The sequence below is a fragment of the Saccostrea cucullata genome, unplaced genomic scaffold, assembly GCF_032062105.1.
Source record: "Saccostrea cucullata isolate Sc308-1 unplaced genomic scaffold, CSIRO_AGI_Scuc_v1 ctg3, whole genome shotgun sequence".
NCBI classification, from domain to species: Eukaryota; Metazoa; Mollusca; class Bivalvia; order Ostreida; family Ostreidae; genus Saccostrea; species Saccostrea cuccullata.
The window spans coordinates 299,143-323,023 of NW_026935858.1; the positions used below are offsets into that span (position 1 = coordinate 299,143).

The 23,881-nt window shown below is 32.4% G+C and overlaps 1 protein-coding gene across 1 annotated transcript; it reads right to left on the minus strand.

Annotated features, from left to right (window-relative positions):
- Nucleotides 1–467: 467 nt before the first annotated feature.
- LOC134243994 (5-oxoprolinase-like) lies at nt 468–22,920 on the minus strand. The gene is made up of 34 exons (XM_062726235.1): nt 22,739–22,920; nt 22,270–22,461; nt 21,775–21,900; nt 21,545–21,651; nt 21,130–21,251; nt 19,478–19,551; nt 18,148–18,200; nt 17,887–17,999; nt 17,396–17,496; nt 16,988–17,105; nt 16,363–16,505; nt 15,757–15,882; nt 15,499–15,611; nt 15,227–15,315; nt 14,181–14,262; nt 13,884–14,021; nt 13,352–13,490; nt 12,660–12,772; nt 12,216–12,279; nt 11,526–11,626; nt 11,166–11,202; nt 10,762–10,872; nt 10,557–10,658; nt 9,439–9,613; nt 8,589–8,698; nt 8,382–8,456; nt 7,505–7,651; nt 6,826–6,960; nt 5,592–5,741; nt 5,353–5,427; nt 5,076–5,158; nt 2,909–3,069; nt 2,200–2,297; nt 468–1,851 (listed from the first exon to the last, which is right to left on the minus strand). The coding sequence occupies exons 1-34, from the start codon at nt 22,898–22,900 to the stop codon at nt 1,672–1,674; spliced, it is 3,915 nt and encodes a 1,304-aa protein (XP_062582219.1). The 5' UTR covers nt 22,901–22,920; the 3' UTR covers nt 468–1,671.
- Between the last annotated feature and the right edge of the window lie 961 nt (nt 22,921–23,881).

A 23,881-nucleotide genomic window follows, 5' to 3' on the forward strand; every position in this document is an offset into this window, starting at 1 on the left:
CATGAGTTTCATGTTTCCTGGCAATAGGTTTCTGGAGAAGAAGATTTTTAAAAGATACCATTAATTTTTCATTAATTCATAATTATCTCCCCTTGGAAGAGGGCATGGCCCTTTATTTGAATAAACTTGAATGTCCTTCACCCAAGGATGCTTTGTGGCAAGTTTGGTTAAAATTGGCCCATTGGTTCTTGAGAAGAAGTCGAAAATGTGAAAAGTTTACAGACAGACGGACTACAGACAAAATGTGATCAGAAAAGCTCACTTGAGCTTTCAGCTCAGGTGAGCTAAAAATCAGCTGAAAATCACTTATGATGGTTAAAAATTGGGAATCAGCCGAATGACCTGTTTGGCAACTGCAATTTATGGACCATGAATTGCAGTGAAAAGTGTAACATTTTTATGTATGTATGTAAATTTTAACCAGTCATTACCTATGAGACACATTCCAATTATTGAAAACAAGTGTAATCAATAAAAAACAATATTTATTTAACAATCAGTAGAAATCTGATGAATTACAAATCATAATATGGCAAACTTTGTTATACAATAAAAATAAGTAACAATTCTATCTTATACTCAGTGGTAGGTGCTGCTTTCACTACCTACTAATTGTATTGCAACTAATAGGTTCCAGGTACCTTGTGTTTAGATTCTAGGTGCTACAGAAATCATACGAGCTAACTGATCCAAGTTTATATTATTGATGGTGCTATCGTTACTTGGTGCTACATGTAGGTACTACACTTCTGATGATTTTTTTTTAAACGTATTAATAACCAAAAATAAAATGACTGGGTGTCAGGTGCATGACTAGAATATATATCAGAATTCTGATCAACCACTCTAAATCTATTACTTCTTGTTATAAGCTAGAGTAATTTATTTAATTAAAATGAAAAGAATACCATGCAAATCTACCACCACCTTATTCATGCAAAAGGCTTATAATGAATTTAAGAATGGTGCACTGTCAGACATTGCACCTTTGTACCAAACTGTAAAAGACAACTTTGGTTTCACCTGCCAATTCAGGTATAATAAAATGAAAGTTAAAACAAATTATAAACTTAATAAATAAATATAAATCTACTGAGGAAAAGACATTTTTCTGTGTCTCAAATGGTCAGAAGTTTATATATTATATAAAAACTTCTTTATTTAAATATTGAATAAATCTAGTTCTAAATATTCAATCTTACTTAAAACTTCATGTTCCTTATTGCACTCATGAAATAAGAAATACCGGTAGTAAAAAACTAAACCGACTTTTTACATTTAATGTTCACTTATACATGTAAAATGCAACTTTAGATCTGTAAAAAGGATATTTTGACAAAGCAGTCTCTAATTCTTGACTTTTACATTGTGAAGTAATGATGCATCCTTTATGTCATTTCATAATTGTAAAAATTCAAAAATCTATTCTTTAATCAATGTACTTGGATAACTCTTATTTACAAATAAAAATAACTATAAAACAAGAGGAAATCAAAAAAAGAAAGAAAGAAAGGGGGATGACTCACCTTTTTCAAATAGAAAATTGAGTTATTCCCCCTTTTCAAATATGTTTATAAAAAATTTATAAATGTTGCAATGTTCTATCAAATGCAGTGTGCCTAAGAAACTAAGGTTATTTTTGCCTATTTAACAAATAATTTTTTTTTAAATCTATGCTGATTCTTGTGCTTTTTTGTACTCAAATACACTTCCTCTGCCAACCAGGGAGTGACCTCTTTTGGCCTTTGACCCTTCATCATTTGACTTCCGCTTCCTTTTTCTGGTGTCTGTTTCCTGTTCCTGTTCAGATCCATAACCTCCCCCTCCTGGAGTCTGGAGATAAAATACATCCTGGAAATAAATATTTGTTGAGTGAGATTTTACACGAACAGTAACAATGATTTTTTGTTTTGTTTTGGGGATTTGGTTTTGTTTTTTGTCTTTTAGGAGGTGCAGATTACATTTGAAACTCAAATTATAATGAAGGTAATTGAGTTTGTGAAAAGGTATGGTTTAATTTATTTAGAGTTGGTATATATGAATTCTTCTAGTTATCAATTACTCTTTTGGGAAGACAGATTACTGAAAAAAAAATTTTGACTTAAATATTGATCTTTTACTGTGAAAGACTTAAATGAAACCAAGGTATAAAAAACCATGGTAAATTACTTGTAATGATAATAATTACAGAAAACATACCCCAGCCTGACATTTGATGGAAGTCTTTGATCCCAAATACACCACTCTTCCATCATTGTAGTGAATAAGATTAACTCCCCTCGCTCCGCAAGCTCCACCTGGAAAGCAATCAAGAATAAGTCATATAAGACAAGCTATATGTTGGCATCTGTAACTCTTGGTACACTTGTTTGCAATTCAACAATATGTAACACTTGCATTATTTGTGCTGAATATACTTAGTACATGTAGAGATACATAGCTCGTTGCAAATTACCGGTACATTGAAAACGGACTTTGTTATGTTCGTATTCTCCTTCCCGTGCCTCAACTGAGGAGATAACTTAGAAAATTTTATCAAGTTTGTTTTCACATTAAGAAAATTACTCATGGTGAGAATCAAACCCGGTATCCTAAACTTTGGAGTCGGATACCCAATTGACTGTGCTATCGAAGTTGTTGAAACACACTGGCTTAAACTAACTTCAATACACTTTTTTCGCCTTACTTTCTATAGTATATATGAATTGAGTATTACTTCTATGTAATGTAATTACATGTTTTACAGTATATCGTAGAAATATTCTTTATCATATATTAACAAACATTAAATACAAGCATTTAGAAAGGTGGATTTTACACGGGTTAATATACTCGTGAAAAACTGAAAACTTTTGTATTCTAGGTATAAAGACATGTGTTCAATAAATGAATGGAGATAGATGCTGACCCTTTAATCCATAAGGGGAGAAGACTCTTCTCTCTGTGAGAATGGAGAGGGTGAGGTCTTTACGAAACAAGTACTCCCTGATGATGCCATCTCCTCCTTTGTGTTGACCTTGACCCCCTGTACCAGGGTTAAGGTGAAATCGCTTCAGAATAATTGGATACCTAAATTTAATTTTACATAAAAGTTTTTTAGGATTCAGAATATACAAAACCAAAACAAATAAATGAGTCTGAAATGAAATTAATATAATAAAACACCATACAGCAAAACTCAGTTATAACGAAGTCACAGGACCTATGAAATTACTTCGCTATATCCGTAATTTGTTATAACCGTATTAGAAATTCATTAAATTCATATAGCTGGGGATCCAAGATGACTTCGCTATATCCGTAAATTCGCAATATCGGTGTTCGTACTAAACAAGTTTTGCTGTACATTTATCTAAATAAATAAATAACCAGAAGACTCTGATGAGACTGTAGCTCTACTGGTCTCAACATATAACAAAGGAAAAGTAACACTTGGATTTGAAACTTAACAATATGCAGCAATAAATAGAATTACGTATCTTAGTGTAGTGTACTTGTGTGTCAAATTATATTGAAATCAGACCAAAACTGAAGGAGGAGAAGCGTTTTAAAGGAATTTTACAAAAATTTCTATTTTTAGTAACACTGACATAATTGTTCATTGAGTTTAAAAACAGATGCACTCAATTATGTATCTTAGTGTAGTCTACTTGTGTGCCAAGTTATATTGAAATCAGACCAAAACTGTAGGAGTAGTAGCGTTTTAAAGGAATTTCACGGAAATTTCAATTTTTAGTAACCATGGCAACACCCTTTATCGAAATCAAAAACCAATGCACTAAATTAAGTATCCTAGTGTAGTCTACTTTTGTGTCAAATTATACATGGATTGAAATAACACCAAAACTGTGGGAGGAGTAGCGTTTTTTTTAGTTACTATGGCAACAATGTTCATCGAAATCAAAAACCGATACTCAGAATTATGTATCTCATTGTATTCTACTTGTGTGTCAAGGCACATGTGTTCAACCAAAACTGTAGGAGGAAGTTTTAAAGGAATTTTACCCTTTTTCAGTAACCATGGCAACACCTTCTCATTAGAATGGAAACCGATGCATCAATTTATGTATCTTTGTATAGTCTACTTGTGTGTCAAGTTATATTGAAATCTCCTCCTTTGTGGAGAGCGTTTTAAACCCCCTGACACAGGGTTAAGGTAATATTTTCTTTATAATATTGGATACCTATATATTTAATAGCATTTCACATAAAAATTTTTCTTATTTCAGGAAATAAAACAAAATTAAAAGCACAAATTTCACAAAATTAAATTAGTCTTGATACTGTAGGAAAATGAAATTTATAAATGAAAAATAAAACACCAGAAAATTCAAAGACATGTTCGAAAGCAAAACAAACACACAATATAGGACCAGTTGTGGTGAAATTACGATTCGCTATGCACCCGGTAATTTGTAATAACAATAACAGAGCTCATGCCCTGTTTACAAAAAACTGTGTACATAACATGAGTGTGATTGATTTGCTAAACTCTGTACACAACACTTACATGTAGCTCGAAATGACGACACTTTTGAAGGAGTTTTGCTTTCTAACATTTCTACTCTAAATAAAATTATTTTTCTGGATTAAAGTTTTAATATTTTTCATTAATCTACAACAAAATTGCCACTTTTCCTAAGGATAAAATAAAGGAAAATTTGTGAAACAAGGACGTGTTCAAACCCGCCAAAAAATTTGAAGTTTTAATAACTTATAAATGAAATAAGATTTTTAATTAATTTTTGTGTGAAATGCTATTAAAATATATAAGTAGAGAAAATATTAACTTCAAATCTGTGTGTGCAGAATTTTACAGAAATTCCTATTTCTAGTAATCAAGGCAATGTCGTTCATTGAGTTCAAAAACAGATGCACTAATCTATGTATCTTAGTGTAGTCTACTTGTGTGTCAAGTTATATTGAAATCAGACCAAAACTGTAGGAGGAGTAGCATTTAGAAAAATTGTTTACAGACACAGACAGCTAGACAGACAGATGGACGACGGACACATTACTATCGCCTAAGCTCTTCTGACCAGTAGAGCTTAAAAACAATATTAAATTGTTGTGACCTTCTTTCTAGTATTTCCGGGTCTGTGATACGAGTGTTTGTCATGTGACTGTGCACTCCACTTCTACCATTCCATGTTGGCCCCTATCAATGCAACAGTACTACTGTTATACAATTCAGTATATTTTCCCCCAAACACAAAGAAACTGTTATACAATTTTTGTGTTGGAATATACAGTTACTATCTCAATTTCATACTATATATTCCTTTTGTAAATGTGAGACTGAGATCAACAATGAGCTTGTCTAAGTTTTAAGGCCCCAGAGCCAGTACTCACAGCTCCCGCTCCTCCTGCTACTGTCTCATAATGTCCAAAGGCATCGTCCCCAAATGTGATGTTGTTCATGCAGCCCTGTATAAAAATTACAGTGTAAATAAAACATGTAATGTAAGATTACATCTCTTAAAAGTGTCTAGATAAATATACATGTATTTGTCAGTGACATAGACTTTGCATATGGCCTTGAAGGTCTCAGATCATGTACAAGAGAATTCAAAGGAAAAGTTTTTTAATACCTGAGAAGCTGCACAGACTTGGAAGGCCCTAAAGATTACGTCCACAATTCTCTGGGAGGTCAGGACATTTCCCCCGACCACCGCTGCATTTTCTGAGGGGTCCAGCATACTTCCCTTCGGTATGATGGCAGTCACAGGCTTCAAACATCCCTATATAATAATAAAATGGTCATTCTTAACTGTGTGATAATTGTATTTTACTATGTATACATAACAAAGCAGTAAGACAGAGGATTTCTCTGGTTTGAAACTTTTGAAATTTATAATTCTGAATAAATACAAAATTACATTCCAATTTAGAAACTGCAAAAACTGACAGACAAAATGTTTATAATCACAACATGAAGTCTTTCTCCTTTTTTCCCAATATAAAACACTAACCCTTCACAACATAACAAAAATCTTTATTGTAGTATATTGTTATATACTGTATAGGGGGAAAATAACTCGCGGTGTTAATATTCGCTATATTCACTAACAAATCCGTGAATTCAAGAAACAGTGAATAAATTTAACACATTTGCAAAAACGATAGATTTATATATTCCATGGTCATTTCAGAAGTACTGTCATTCAATTAATTTTAATTATCACGATTCAAATGATAATAATTTGTGTTTTTCAGAAGCTGTTTTAATAGCTAATACATGTTTCATCAATCAAAACACGTGACTTTAATGTTACCACGTGTTTTATTCTCATGCAAAAAATTATCGACATTTTGGTTTTAAAAAATCGTTCAAATACATATCGAACTTACAAACATAACAAGTGTAGATATTATTGTAGTATAAAAATATTTCTTTGATTTGCTTTCGGGTGCACATGCACTTATCTTAATAGCATATAGGAAAGTCTTTAACGTTTAGGGACTATTTATAACTGCACTTGTGTTAATTACTTATGTATAAAATCTAACAATTTTATAATAACTTACCCTGTTGTTCGTGAAATAAAGACATAACGCTGATTAATAATTATCGTTTACATGTAGCTATGGTATGGATTAAATGGAGACAAGGGAAGTAACTTTTATTACATACCAAACTTTGCATTGAGAGAAAAACGTGAAAATTCAAGTTTGATTTCTTTTCCGTCAAGAGTTACAAAGATTTCACCAAAATCTACTTTAAACAACCATAATGTACTGACATTTACTTTGCATTCAAACATTCAATTATAATCGTTTATTCCACCAAAACATTTTTTTAAAAATATTTGTATTTATATTTACCTGGTTCAGAGGGACATCATGTCCAACCATACATCGCAGACAATAGATCAGTGCTGACAGAGTCACTGCCCTTGGTGCATTGCAGTTTCCATACACCTCACAGGTTGACCCTGTAAAATCTACCACTGCAGTACCCTATAAAGCAAAGAAGTAAATTTATTCTTAAAAAAAAGAAGTAGATTTAAGTCAAAAAATTTTTAATATCTTAAATTTCATTCAATGTGTTACCTTAAAATTTTGCAGTTGTGCGAAACACTTCAATTCATACATATGATGAAAATTTTATTTTATTATCAAAATTATTTCCAAAGTCAATTTGAAATTTAGACTTAAGTTTGTTCTCATTTTATGGTCTTGGGGTCAGGTCTTTTCAGTGTGTGAATATAGGATCTCCTATGGATTGAAGCTAGATATGATTTTTATTTATAATATTATAATAAAGGGGATAAAAAAAACTCATAGATATTAAAAAATAATATCCAACCCCACATTTGAAATTCTTTTCAATCACTTGTTAAACATAGGTAAAGTTTACCATATGTTGTATACTATATTTATTTATGAATTCCACTTGACTTTAGAATTTTCACATGAAAAATAAATGTGACCTCAATTATATCAAATCAACACTGTCCACATATGACAAATGTATTCAAGTATCAACTGACTGAAGTCTCACCTTTGTTTCATTTATATCAACACTCAGACAGAGTTTGGCCCCATCGTCCATGTAATCCTCCGCTGACAGTTTTGTGGTACCAGTTCTCTCCCTTGTTCGTCTGGCAATTTCCTTCAACATTTCTTGCACAGCTATTTCTGCATTGGTCTAATAATAAAATTTGAATAAATTACAAGAAAATGTCAAATTTCTCTACATTTTTTACAGTTACTTGACATTTTTGTTGATACATGTATTTGAATCTGTGCATGAGTCTTTCTCCATGTTGTGGAGCATAATGTGACATTTCATTTCCTACTTGAGTACAGAAGCATATTCACCAGAAGAAAAGTCCAAATGTCAAAGGTCAAATGCAGCATCAAAAGTTAATTATTGTTACAATACAATGTAGACATGATGCAGCAGGCCCAATGGTTAGGTTCTCTTTCTTATTGAATTTAAATACATTCCTGATTTTTTTGTTGGTTTAGGAGAAAATACATGTACATTAATATCCTATAATCCTATAGTCAACAGCATGCAAACAAGGGTTGTCAAAAGGTTTAAGAGAGGAGATGCAAAAGAGGGATTGGGAGAGGCAATCCCTCCTCCTAGCAGGACCTAGCTAGATTCTTTTTTTTAAATTTGTGAATTCTTATGCATTCTTGAAGTTACATGTATTTTACTCATATTAAATAAGCAAAATTTAGCAGCATTTATAGAAACCATTTTGTTGTAAAATGTTATTTTTGATCTTCTTTTTTTAACAGGGTGTATATACACCTAATACAGTCATCTTCTTAGTTACCTTGCAAATACACCACTGTTGCTGATGATTCTCATGATTTTAAACTTCCCATTGTAAAAAAAATTAAATTTTATTTTAAGACTAGTATACCTGGATATGAGCCATGTATGCTATAACAACATCTAGTCCATATTCCTCTATCAGCTCCTTGATCAGCTTTATGCCCTAATAAGGTGAGATATTTTTTGTTTAAAAATACATTCATGTACCTAATAAGTACTTAATAAGTGCATTTTCTTAAATCACTCAATACCAACATGAATTGCCAGAATGATATTTCTAGGTCAAGTGGCCTACTTTTTGATTGGCTGCAACCTGAGCTTTGAGGTCACTGAGGTTATCTCCAAGGTTACGAGTCCCACTACTACCTGGGTATCTCCCTGGTTTCATAAGTGCTTTAGTAACAGCTGGAATCAAATTAAGAATAAATGTTACTGATGACAACAAAGTGTCAAGTATGTGTTAATGTCGAGAATTGATTAAATTGATAAAAATAGAATACACATGTAAATGATTAGGCCATAATAAATAAATATTTTCGAATTTTTTTAAAAATCGAGGCGGGAGAGTGGCTTTTAATTTACATTTTTTCAATTTTGCAGATTTTTTATTGACCTGGTCAATCGGTGTAATTTTATCCACAATACCCGAATAAAAGTCATAGTAAAGGTTCAATTATCTCTTACTTCACATCATCACTAATCTTTTTCAACCAATGACCCTCGTTTAAAATATATACGCATGTATTACAGCAACTACCATCTTTTCAGCTGTCAAAATCATGTCGACTTTCGCGGGATTTAAAACGAAAGTAGAATGGTAGATGAATACCGATCCCGATCAGAATTAAGACGAAGAAATTAAAAAAAATCGAGGCGGGGGTATAAAATCGGGGCGGGCGGGGATGAGAATCTAGGAATATTTTTATTATGGCCTTAGTATATGTTTTTATGTAAAAACGTCTTCATCAATTGCATTGTTTTACATCTAATTTATACTTCCTTCAATGTGGGTGTAAATAAAATTCTTGTGGGTTTCTGACATTTATATACAATTTAAATGACCTTGCAAAATTTGATCACACATTTAACAGCATTTTTCTTGGTGCATGAAGTCTAATTCAATCTTAATATTCCTATATTCCTACCTTCCTCTTGGAATATTCCTTGATCCACCAACTTAAATGATTTAAACACAGCACCCTCTTCCTGGATGCACTTGGAATGAGGGGGCATGGAACCAGGAGTTATTCCCCCTATATCAGCGTGGTGCCCCCTACTGGCTACAAAAAATACTGGTTTTTGCTCCCCAGGCCAAAATACCTTGAAATATGAAAAAAGTTTGAGGTTTAATACTAGTCTCTTAACGACAAGTGTAATCTGGTTCCCAATAAAAACTGAAAATACTATGATTTTGTTCAAAATCATTTAAGCAGAACAAAATGCAAACTTGAACTATAATTCATCAAGGTCACATAGCAAAGGATGGACTATAAGAGGAAACCTATACAAAGTAGTCCCCTCTGGTTTCACTGGTAGAGGACTAATAAATATTAATTTACAGTGTTAATAAAATATATTTCTTTGATCATGTACAATAACTATATACATCAAATCATAATGGACATGTATGTTTCCCCATTTTTATTATCAAATTACTGTAAATGTGAATATTTAACACGTTTTGTAAAATAGCCAAAAAAAGCAAACAGTTTATTTGCAGTTATTTTTGTAAAAATGTGTTTACGTATTAAAAATTAAGTATAAATTGCTTTATTATCGCCTAATTAGCATAATTTACACAAACAAGTGAACTTCTGTCTTTACAATATATAACACATTTTCAAGGCCAGATTTGAATACCAGCTAGTATTTGCCGGTATCCAAATATTTTTCCTTTACATTCTTTGCATTAGAAAAGGTTTATTTTCTCATGAACTACTACAGTAAAAATTTAGGTGCAAACTTTTTTTTTCAAAAATATTTGTTGTATGACAAAAATATTTGGCAAGTCATAGCAAAAATTATGTAAATACAAGAAAGAATTCAATTTTTGAGAATTCATGAGGTACATAAACAACGAAGCATCACACTTGCAAATAATCATGAAGTCCTAACATGCTTCACAAAATATGCCGACATGAAGCTTTGTAGTTCATGTACCTCATGAATGAATTCTCACAAATTAAATTTATTTCTTACATGTAGTGCAGTAATTATAGAGTAGTTTGGAGAATTCAAATAAAACATAAAGAGTTATCCTGACCGGGGTAATGGCTGTCAGATCTGGGAGGTGACTCCCTCCTGCCTGGGGATGGTTAGCCAAAATAACATCTCCTTCTTTCAAGTCATCCCCTCTGTGTTTCATCTACAAAATCATCGTAATTTTTATCAATTCTGATCATGTGTTGAGAAGATTTCCTTGTCAGAGATCATTGACCTATTGACCTTTATGTGGAAATTGACAATACCTGGTATTGGACTGTTTCCTGCATGGCCCCCAAGTGAACTGGGATGTGAGGAGCATTAGCTACCAACCCTCCATCAGGCCCAAACATTGCACAAGAAAAATCTAGACGTTCCTAAAAATAAATTCATATTGAGTATTTTGTATTAAGCAATTTTAAGATAATAAATGTGTGTAAAATTCTCAAATATCATTCATCCACTAATAAATGTGTGTAATTTCTCAAATATCATTCATCCACTAATAAATGTGTGTAAAATTCTCAAATATCATTCAACCACTTTTAAAATCATTTTCTGGCCTTCAAATAATTAAATAAGAGAGAAACTTGGACAAAATTTTCATATCATTCAGTGAAGAGAGTATAATCATATTTGTCAATATTATTTTCAAAATAAAATCTCTTACTTTGATGTTTGTTGAAATAGCAGTTCTTTGTAGCACTCTACAAAAAAAAATATCTATACATTCACATGTAGGTTAAGACACAACGTACAAATTACATCCTTTCTAAGCAAAGAAGTATTTAGCACACTCAGATCAAAAACCTGGCATATCAATCAAAGCTTTTTCTTATACAGTCAGATTTTGACACCTCAAACTCAGTGGAGTAGATATTTAAGATATAGTAAGATTTAAAATTATTGAAGTTAAACTATTTTAAGAAGTGGTTGGGACTTTCAACTCAATTATTAATATCCATTGTACTAAACTGCTTATAAATATACTGTAACCCAAAACAACTCCTTCTATAAAATGAAGTCCTACCTTCCCATCTGTTCAGCGATGCTCATAAACCTATTGGAGAAGATAGACAGCTGAATGGCGTCTAGATCTGGTCCTACACGCTGCACCACTCCACTCCCTACCTGTAATTAGTCCGTAATACTGTATGTGTACTTTTAAAAGTAGGCTTCTTATTTTAGCAGCTTTGGCGCAGATAACACTGCGCTAATTCATGAATACCGCTAAGAAATCATTTACATATATATACAATACACTGCACGGACATGTGTAACGCTAATTCAAGATTACGCCAACAACTCCACACCCAATGATTGTGCTAAATTTTGTACACGTACAATATTCAGACAATCTAGCCTCATTAATCCTGGAGCTTCACATTCCAGACAATTCTTTGAGGGAGGAGGGGAGAATTTAATCTTTCAAGGAGCACACGGTGGGTGTGACCAGTCGGCAGGGGATGCTCACTCCTCCATGACACCTGATCCCACCTCTGATGTTTTGGAGGTCCCGTGTTTGCTCTGCTCCTATTTTGTATTGTTTTATGGACTTTTGATCATGAATGCTGTTCATTATCTCCATTTGTTTAATCTTCAAACTATAAAAATTTGGATGGTTCATACTTAAATATGAATGCATTTTCAAAGGTACATGTACATATAAGTAGTTCATGTTAGCAGCAAAATTAAATTTACAATGATAATAAAATAATACCTTTATTTGAACATCTCCATGCTTTGTTATTGTTGCAGTGCAGTTAAGCTCGATCAAAATTGTACTAAAATAAATAAAACAAAATATCAAAACAAATATTAATAAATAATAAAAATATTGAATAAATGAATTTTTTGTTTTTATATTATGTTATACATGTATAATACAGTCAAACTTCGCTATCTCAAACTCGAAGGAGCCAAGAAAAAATTTTGAGACACCCGAGGATTTGAGATATAGAGGGTAAAATACTTAAAGAATAATGGTTGGGACCTCAAAATCACTTTGACATATCCATGGTATTTGACATATTGGAGTCCGAGATACCAAAGTTCAACTGTATTTAACTGAGAAATGTTGTATACAGTGTTACAGTATTTTTGCCCTGAGTTTACACTCCCTTTCAACCTACACCTTTTTTTAAAAATTCTTTCATGCAGTTACCTGTTTCCATTCATGATAATAGCTGGACCTTCAACGGAATGACCATGAGACAAATTCTCCAAAACATAAACCTTTGTCTCCTGGAAACCATGTTCAAAATAGCACTTGGTTGTCTGTAATGGATGAAAAACAAAGCATTGATTAACTTTGTGTCAAAGAAATTTACATGAATCCAATTTTACACCCCCCTCCAGATTGCTGTTGATTATCAAATACTGTACATGTAAATATCTCATCATATCCTTTCACCTCAAACCCCTTTAATATGCATGGTTATTATCCTTAGGGTTTTTCTGAAACATGTACAATGGGTTTGGAACCCACAAACTGCCCCCTCCCAACCCCCCCCTGCCCCACCCAACTAGTTTTCCTTCAATCAACTTCCTTGAATTGAAATATATGATATATTCTGAGAACAAACATGTATGTACTGTAAACCACCTTTTCATACACAATAACATTATTTTCGTACAAAAATATGAGACAATATGCTCGAGAAAATATATTCTCGCGTACTTATTATATAGATTATGAAATATAAATATATATATATATTATTATATATGTATTACATATATTTATATTTAGGAAAATTTTGTCTCCCTAAAAAAGAGAAAATGTCGATCTTGCAAGAAGATTGGGTTGCGAAAATTAAATGATCTACGGTATCAATATTTCCAGTGTCTACCTACTATGTCTGCTATGGGAGTGGAAGTCACAGAAGGATTGTCTTTTTCATCATGCGTCAGAGCCTTTCCCACTCCTCGGACTCTGATGTCGTCTACAATGATTGGACGATCGGGAATGGTGAATCCAAACTCTGTGTGGTACCTTAAAAAATCCTCTAGTATGTAAAAAAAAACCTTAACGCAACAGATGGGCTGATTGATATATTACAGTTACTGTCAATGTATATTTAGCAGTAGTCATATTTTTCTTCCTTCTTTCTTGCACCTGCTTTTCTGATAATTCATCTATATACTAATAGGATTTAAATTAATGCCTGTCATTCAGGCCTCAAGTGCACTAGTTTATGATCTAGCTAATCAGGTGAAAACGAAGACAGAATGTAGATAGAAATTGCAGGTCTGCATGTACCTAAATTATATTATTCACATAAAATTTAAAATGGTAAACTGTTCTGTGCAGCAAACCTTCATTAGAAAATTTAATAATTTAAAGACTTTTATAACATTCAAAAGTAATTTTCATAGCTAAAATTACCTCTCTTGGAATGCTAATTTGAAATCACCAACTTTACAAGAGTTCTGATTGGCTGGGAACTTGTCTGCAGAAATCATTAATGCGCAGTCTGTTCTGTCATATCGCATGTGTAGAAATGGCTGAGTATCTATCTCTTCTCTGTAATCACAGCCAAATTAAATTTTAAACTATTTTTTTCCATTAGATTTTGAAATGTTTTTAAGAAGTAATGCAGTTAAACTTTACCTAAGTTTTAACATTTATAGTTAAATAATATTTTTTTTCTTTCAAATAATCCAAATAATTATCCAATAATACCTTTTAAATCCTTGATGCAGAAGCTCTTTGCAACATTTATCTTGCAAATCGGAAATATGTTGTTCAAAATACTGAAAGAACTCTACGAAATAAAGTGTAAATATAAATACACATCACACAATGATTGTGCATCTTACTCAAATAATTTGTAGTACATGTACATGTACATGTTCTTAAATGAAATAAAATCCTTATCCCTTATTCATTTTTATTCATTAATCCTTATTTATTTTTTTATGATTCTACAATCAGTCAGGGGCATAACTTAAACAAGTTATTTCAAAAATAACTCAAATGAGTTATTTTTTTGTCTCAATGAGTTACTTCTCTTTGCTATGACCTACTTTTTTCCAGCTTTAGTAACTCAAACATGTTATTTTTCCAAAATAGTTTCAATAAATAAATAACTTGTTTAAGTTATTTTGTGTCATTCCTCCCTAACTTCACACCCTGTGCATCAAAGGATTTTGCTCGTGCACCAAGACAAAAACAAATGTTTGACTAAATTTAAACCTTGCGCATTGCAGGAAAAGTGTTCAAAGTCTTTGGAAAAGTGGGGATTTTTTTTAATGTAATGATGAAAATTGGACATATACACCATGTGGATAAAACCACAAAATAAGGTGTAAATGGTGTTTATCTCCACCTCCTCACCAATTCTCCATTGGAATCGGTGAACTCCATCTAGTATTACATAATGGAATCCCAAAATGCAATGCAAATTGGCAGGAAACACAAAATTTCCAAGAAATCAATGTCCAAGTAGGATATAAAAATAACTTATGTAAGTTATTTTTATAAAAAAAAATTGTGTGGTGAAAATAATGTAAAATAACTTATTTAAGTTATTTCTTCAATAACTTGTTTGAGTTATGCCCCCTGACTGACAATGGGTTGATTAAGTAGGTGAATAGTTCTGAAGCAATTAAAGAGCTCTTAGAGAAATTTTCAGACAGGATAAAATCATACATGTATTTAACACAGATAGAGCAACCATTACAGAGTAGTTTCCCCTTACCAGGCCATTACAGAGTAGTTCCCCTTACCAGGTTTGTATTCCTTGGCACAAGGTTCCTGGGCCTCGTGCACTACATCAGCCAGAGCCATACCGTAGGCCGACAGGATGCCTGCATACCTAAAACAAATCACAGGGACTTACTCACAATTACTCTTCATGAATTAGTTAAAGGTACAGTACCAACATTCAGTTTTTATCACTGAGGAAATACAAGTATGTCTGCATATTAAATTTAAAGTACCGGGTTAAATCCTCTCAAGTTAGAAATACCATTCTCAAATTAATGTCCTTAAAAATTACCTATGCACAAAGACCTTTGACATTCCAAGAGAACGTGCTATTGCACATGCATGTTGTCCCCCTGCTCCACCAAAGCATGCCAGCACATGTTTAGATGTGTCGTAACCTTTCGCCTAAATAAAACATTTCATTTCAATACTAAATAAACATCCAAAAGTTTCATTGCATGAATTTAAAATAATGGTGATGCAGTAGAAGTTGCACATAATTAATTTCTTTATGAAAATTGTATTGATATTTAATAGGATAGAAATTGACCTGCGTAAGAGCTCTGATTGGACGACACATGGTCTCGTTGGCTACTTGGATAAATCCCATCGCTACCTCTTCAGTTATCATCTTCTTTTTAGGTGAGTCTTCTTGTGTAGACAGAAATTCATTAACCTGTATATTGATGTCAATAAATATAAACAGTTAGCAATGTTTTCATTGAAATGTACAGGACGGAATCATTTTACAAATACTCCTTGCTTGAACTTGATCATATTGGCTCTGACATATGTTTAAGGTCTTCCAATAAAACATCACTAGCCATTTCAAATAATAAAACTTAAGACTTTCATCATCTACTTTTTGTGGTGCTTAAGTAATGAGATTTATTATTATCCCTCACCCAAATGGTGCTTAGTCACCCCTTCCCCCCATCCCTCAACAAATCAAAATTATGCAATATTAGCAATCATCTAAATGTATATCAAGCAGTGGAGATTGATGGTGCTGAAAATGCTGTACCCAAGATCACAACTTCGACAACCAAGCTAAATGATAAACCATGTTCATTCGACATACAACCCATCTTTAATTTTTACACTTTAACACAGACTGACAATTAAAGTGAAATGTCACCCATACAGTTGTGTCTACCTCTTTTGTGAGTTTCTTAAATGCCCTGTCTGTAGCTGCCTTGTCTAGTGGACTTTTCTGATTTTTCCCAAATATTTTAGGAAAATATTCTGGCAAAAGTCGTCCAAGACATAGATTAGCATCTGTTATAGTCAAAGGACCTCCTGAAAAGGAAATAAAAATTTCAAATAAAATTTTTCAACCATATATAGAGTACTGGTAACTAATAAATTGAATGACCTTAACTTGTGTACATAACTGATTCTAATACATGTAACTTCAATAACTAATGATGACACCCATTGAGGATAAAACATGGACTAGTTCTCCTTATATACCGGTATCTACAATGTACATGTATATAGAATACAATTTCTGAAAGAAATATACAGTTAAACCTCATAACCTTGAACCCAATAACACTGAGGAAAAAACTTCTACAAACAGATATCCTGTGATTTGAGACATCAAGGTTAAAATACATGTACAGTACATTAACTAAAGGAGAGTAGTTAGGACTTTAAAAATTACTTGTAGCATATCATGGTGATTGAGACATTGAGATTAGAGAAAATAAAGTTCAACTGTAGATAACTCGTGGTATATTTTATTGTAAAAATTTTTTGTGTAAGATTTTAATGTTGACCTTTCTTGTAGCATGCTGGGCCTGGATCTGCTCCCGCTGACTCAGGTCCAACCACAAACATTCCCGCTCGGAAGAAAAGCATGGATCCACCACCTGCCGCCACTGTGTTAATATCCAGCTAAAAAGTACATAATGACATAATGATGGTAATTTCCTTATATTTTTTTTCAGATTTCATATTAAAATATGTTTAACTCTGAATCAGACAAAATAAATTTCATGGCTTCTTGCTATTTAATGAATAGTATTATTCCTTCCCAAAAATTAAAATTCACCCTTTAAGGACTTTGCGGGTTATAAAGAGAAAAGTAAAAAAAACATATTCAGGCTCTTATATTCTGTTTTTAAATATACCATATGATGATCTCAAAACAAGAATGAATATTTTGAATCTAAATCATATTACACAGAAAGTTTTTGCAAAATTAATATAATTCTCTTGAAATTGCTTGTGGTTTCAAACACGTGTTCATACTGACCAGCATACCTGCTGACATCTGTTGAGGTCCCTATAAGATTATTAAATAAATGTAAATCAATATATTTAAATAAGTCCCACACATCTTTCATAAAGAAATTAAAACATCTCAATATCATCAAAGTATAAATGTGCATAAACCTTGCATATCAAAGTAACAATCGCCCATGTGTAAGAAATCTCTTGGTTTTGAACATGTACTTCATAATGTGGTAACAAATCTTCCTTATCGAAGGAACTTGCCTCAAGTTGAAGTAAACCTCTCATACACATATGTATTTTAAATAACATACCTTTCATGTGTCAAAATAACATACATCCTCTGTGTCAAAATAGCATACATGTACCTCTCCTTTGTCAAAATAACATACCTGCCCTATGTCAAAATGATATATTTACTCCCTATGTCATAATAACTTACCTCCCATGTCAAAGCCTATGACAGCCTGTTTAGTTTCTTGGTTATAAGTTGTTAAGGCATAACCAACCACTCCGCCAGCTGGGCCAGATAATATTGCTCTGGAACCATTAAATCTGGAACAAAGATAATTCTGGTTATATATGAAAGAGAGAGAGAGAGAGACAGAGAGAGAGAGGGGGGAGAGAGAGAGAGCAAGAGAGAGAGAAAAAGAGAAACCATGCAAAGTCAACACAATATTAAAGCCTTCAAATTGTTTCATACTTATCAACTGGAGTTAGACCTCCATCTGACTGCATGAAAAGAACTGATGTGTTCTAAAGAGAATCATAATAAATATAAAAAACCAGAAGTCTCTGTCGAGACTGAAGCTCTACTGGTTTGAACTTATAGCAAAGGAAGAGAAGAGTACTTAAGCAGCTGGGATTTGAAACTTTACAACAGCAATATATAGAATAATGATCGTTGAAAAATTTAGTGTAGCTCTCTTGTGTGAGTTATATTGAAATCAGAAAAATAGGATAGTAGCATTTTGAGACAATTTTGACATTTCAATTTTTGTAACCACGGCAACACAGTTCATCAAAATTAAAATTTGATACACAGAATTATGTACAGTGTATTCTACTTGTGTGCCAAGTTATATTGAAGATTGCAAAACTGTAGGAAAGAGATTTTGAAACAATTTTACAGATATTTCCATTTTTAGTAACCACGGCAACACCGTTCATCAAAATCAAAAACCGATACACAGATTTATGTATCTTAGTATATTCTGTTGTGTGCCATTTATAAAATCAGACCAAAACTGTAAGAGACGTAACATTTTGAAAGAATTTTACAGATATTTCTATTTTTAGTAACCACGGCAACACCGTTCATCTAAATCAAAAACCGATACACAGATTTATGTATTTTAGTGTATTCTACTTGTGTGCCAAATTATACTAAAATCAGACCAAAACTGTAGGAGGAGTAGCATTTTGAAAGAATTTCACAGAAATTTCTATTTTTAGTAACCACGGCAACACCGTTCATCTAAATCAAAAACCGATACACAGAATTATGTATCTTAGTGTATTCAACTTGTGTGCCAAGTTATACTGAAATCATACCAAAACTGTAGGAGGATTAGCATTTTGAAAGAATTTCACAGAAATTTCTATTTTTTAACCACGGCAACACCGTTATTCAAAAACCATACACAGAATTATGTGCCTATATGGTTTTGTGTGCCAAGTTATATTGAAATCAGACTAAAACTGTAGGAGGAGTTTTTGAAAGAATTTCACAGAAATTTCTATTTTTAGTAACCACGGCAACACCGTTCATCGACAAAAAACATTATAGAGAAATGTATCATAGTGTAGATATACTTGTGTGCCAAGTTATATTGAAATTAGACCAAAAAGGAGGAGTAGCATTTTGAAAAATTGTTTACAGAAAGGAAACATTTATAGAAGTGCGACAAAGCATAACGGATTCGCATAATCTGGTTGTCACGTCGCCTAATAATAAAAACAGATTCTAAAATTAAATTCAAGTTAACATAATTGAAATTTAAGTTATTGTAGCACTAAATCTTAAGTCAAACCTTAATGTTATCTTTAAAACCAGAAGCAAATCCTGCTACATATTTCTTGATATGAGGCGTCAAATAAGCATCAAAATGTAAAAATAAATAAATAAACTAGCTAAATACAATAAACTAAGTTTATTACACAATAAATTTTCCATAAGAAATGTGTCAACAAGTTTATACAACCTCGTACTTCATAATGTGGTAACAAATCTTGTGAAGGCCAAAGGCCTTATCGAAGGAACTTGCCTCAAGTTGAAGTTTATAAACCTGTTATTTATTACTTATATATACATTTGAGATGAACAATTAAATATTAAATTAAATATATTTGGAGATAAGTATTGCACTAACCAGTCGCCGTAGATTTCCGTCTAAAGTACGCAAGGTGTAAATCGGCTTGAAAGGCCTCTCCTTTGTCTAAGAATTCTATACGAAGGGAATATTTTGTGATCAAATAGTGAATATTTTATTCTGGGAATTTTTTTATTTGTGAAAATTGATCATTAATGCTGTCAAAGACCTATGACACGCCTATTGATGATAAAAAGTTGGAGGAATTTCGGTCGCCTGAAAGGGATGGATGGATCCGATGGATAGAGACACTTGTCCGAGCCAGTTAATTTGCAATCAAGTGTTTTAATTTTGATAAAAACATTTAATCTACGATTTCAGTAACTAAAGGTATATTTATGATGTTATATATGGAGAGAGAGAGAGAGAGAGAGAGAGAGAGAGAGAGAGAGAGAGAGAGAGAGAGAGAGAGAGAGAGCTGAAAGAGCTTGATTGCAATGCTTTGATAAAGTCATTTACACATTTATCGTGAGTAGAATTTAATGAAAATATATAGCTTTAGCCTATATCATGAAGATTTAACTTAAGATCTAACAAAAATAAGGATACTGTGCAGTTCACAAAAGTGACATACAACGTGTAAACAAAGGCTAGACCATAGATTCTATAGGTATATTCTCTATGTACACAGGTTAAATCGATCGCCAAAAATGTATGAAGTATTTGTTCACGTTGTAAATGAAACAATTATTTCACTTGCTTATGTTGTTCATCTTTATACATGAAAAGCAAGTCTTTTTTTATATTTATAAGTAACGGTATATATTATTGCGCTGTGTGATTCGGTCATGTATTGACCTTTGACCTCCGACAAACTTCATACAGAATTGAAGATATTTTCTCTCTGTATGTTTATATAGAGGAAAGATACCACAAATGTATATATTATACAATAAACAAAGTTTATTTGCTATTCATTACCCCCCCCCCCTCCTTAACACAGGTGGAGGGGATATAGAAATGCAATTGGTTGTGTGTGTGTTTCTTTGAGTATTTATGTCCTGTGTGAAAAAGAATTGATGTTATTTGCATCAGGATTAATGCCAAATGCTATCTTGATTTATAGATATCTTTTCAAGGGGATGCTCCATTCTGCGATGCTCTTGTTTTGCATTTATAATTTTAAATAAACATTTCCTCTGCCTCAAAGGTTAGCCATCATAAAAAGATTTCAAATGACAAATTAAGGCTAAAAATGTTGTGAATAATAATTGGTTTTTGGCGGGATAATCATGTAAATGACTAAACCAATATCAAGTCCCAATTATTCAATTAATTGTTCTCTATGTACCTGTTGGGATTGAAAATATATTTTATACCTGTGTAACCTCTTGGAACCACTCTCACCATGGACATGACATCAGAAGACAGGGACACCTGGTGGAAGCCCATGTCCTGTGCAATTCTGCCCACTTCCTTCTCATGCTCTGTAAATCTGTAACAATTTGATTCTTGCAATATTAACTAAAATTGAATTTTACACAAATTTACCCCTTAAATAAAATTTATGAGATAATTTTTAGGTCATGCTTCATCGTCGGAACCCACGAATTTTCTCTCCATTTCACTGCATTCAACAGTTAAATGCAGTGTAACGTAGAGAAAATCTGTGGGTTCTGACGATGGTCATGCTTTTGACACTGAAGAATCAGGCATTTTGTGTGTTATTATTTTTGTAAAATCTTAAACTTTTCCAAGTGTGTGAGTTAAAGTTAATGAAATCTTTACGTGTATGAGTGAAGTAAAACCACGGCAAGACTTTGAATTCCTTTGTCTAGAAGAGCCTGCAAATCTTCTCTTAGTTTCTCTCTGTTCACTTTCTGCCAAATCTCCAACTAGAAGTTAATGTTCATACATGTACCAGGGGTAGATGGGTTTTTTTTTAATTGATAAACTAAATAAAATTACACATGCATTCCAATATAAATGAGCTTAATGTGCATTATGAAGGTCTCGACCTTTTCTCCAGTGACCCCTGTGACCTTGTCACATGACTTCTGGATTTGACATTTATCTTGCTGGAATACAACTCTCTCTTCCACTTCTAAAATGTCACTGTACAACTGATCAGGAGCAGATATTTCCTAAAAAAAAAAAAACATGTCATATTACAAATATGTATATTATAATTTTAGTATGTTTATTTTACTTCATCAAAAATAAAATTCATAAACTTCTGTTTTGCTACCATTACCGAACAAAGAAACTGTAAGCAAGCAAATAATGTAAACCTGCAGATATAATGGTTCTCTGGCTAGATTTTTGCAAATGTGCAATCTATTGTTACTCACAAATATTTCTTGTCATCAACCATGGACTCTTTGAATAATATTTATGTATAAAGTTCCCCTATTGTGAAAATTAATCCTTGCAGATGTATTTCAAACAGAGGAATAAATCTGGATTTCAAAAATGAAAATTTAGAAATTGAAGTAAATCTCAAGTTTTCATACAAGATCAAATATCTGTGGTCTAGCTTGGTTTCCTATGTACAACAAGTCCTTGAATCCCTTGGTGATAGCCAGTGCCATGGGTTCACCTTTTCTCTCTAAAAGTGCATTGGTGGCAACAGTGGTCCCCATTCGTATCCAGTCAATGTAAGATGTATCAATGGGTTTATCTGCACTCATTTGAATACCTGTCTTCTGTAAAGATAGAAATGAGAGTTTTCAGAACACAGGTGGGGTCAAATTGCTAATATTTTGTAGATAAAGATTTAAATCAAGAGAGAAGATTTTAACTTTTAAGATTAAAATTCAAACTTGCTAAATAGTATTACACTAACAGTCAATAATTTAGATGATTGAGTACCTGTTCTATAAATAATAAATTAACAATCAATAATTTATAAATGACATGTATGAAATAGTACTTGTTCTAATCATATTACATTTACAAGCAATAATTTATATGATGTAGTACCTGTTCTAAAAGTCTTCTTATTCCTTCTCTTGGGGCATCTTTGTAATTCTGTGGATCCTCAGAGAGAAGTTTCATAACTTCAATTTCACCTCCTGGGCATCTGGCCCATATGTCTGTAAACGTCCCTCCTCTGTCTATTGCAAACTGAAATTTTCCTGTCATTGTATCTGAAAAAAAACTATGAAATTCATAAAGAATTTATTAATTTCAACCTTTTGAAGTGCTTATCTGCATACATACTAATGATTTGAAAAGAAAACTTTGAAATCCAATATGAATTTTAATTCTTACAGTGTAATTTTAACCATATGTAATGCTTACTTGTATAAATAATGAACTTCCCTTCCATATGATCATCAATCAAAAATACAAAAAAGGCTATTCAAATAAGTATGACCAGAAAGTTAAGCAGAAACCAATTTAAGTGTGTAGAAATAACACCTGGGTTCTTCAATCTATATACAAGGCCATCCTTTAAAAATTGTTTGTTTGGAATTGCCGCCTGGAGGGTTTCAGACACAGGAGGGAGGGAGGGAAATTATTTTTTTTTTAATTGAAGATAAATTATAAATTTTTGATAAAAAAGAACAAAAATACCTAATTTTACATAGATCTGAACTATATTTCAGTGTTTTGTATGGTGTGTGTGTAGAAATAACTACTTTTGGTCAATAAAATTTTTTCAGGAGGGGGGCATTTCAATCAATTCCAAACAAACTATAATACCTAATGACATTCAAGAAAAAGGGAAGAATCATATAAAAAGTTAGAACTGTTGAAGGTACACTTCAATCAAACATGCATTGTAGAGAACTTTTCCCCCAAAACAGTTTTAAAGAATGAACGTACAGCAAGGTTTGCAACTGTGTGCAAAGTTACTTTTTGAATATTACTCCTTACTAATATTTTAAATTTTGAACAGTTTTAATTGACCCGCTAATTTAGAATTAATGCCTATAATTCATATTCGTCAGTTCGTCTGCTGGTCATCTGTCCTGAATAGTGTCCTCAGTGCTGTGCCAAATTACGACCCCAACGATTTGACGTATTTTGATATTTAGAGTGTGGATGCATACGATGATGCGCGTTTATTAGATCTTTTTTTAAAATTTCCTGAACAAAAGAAATGTCACAAAATGAAAA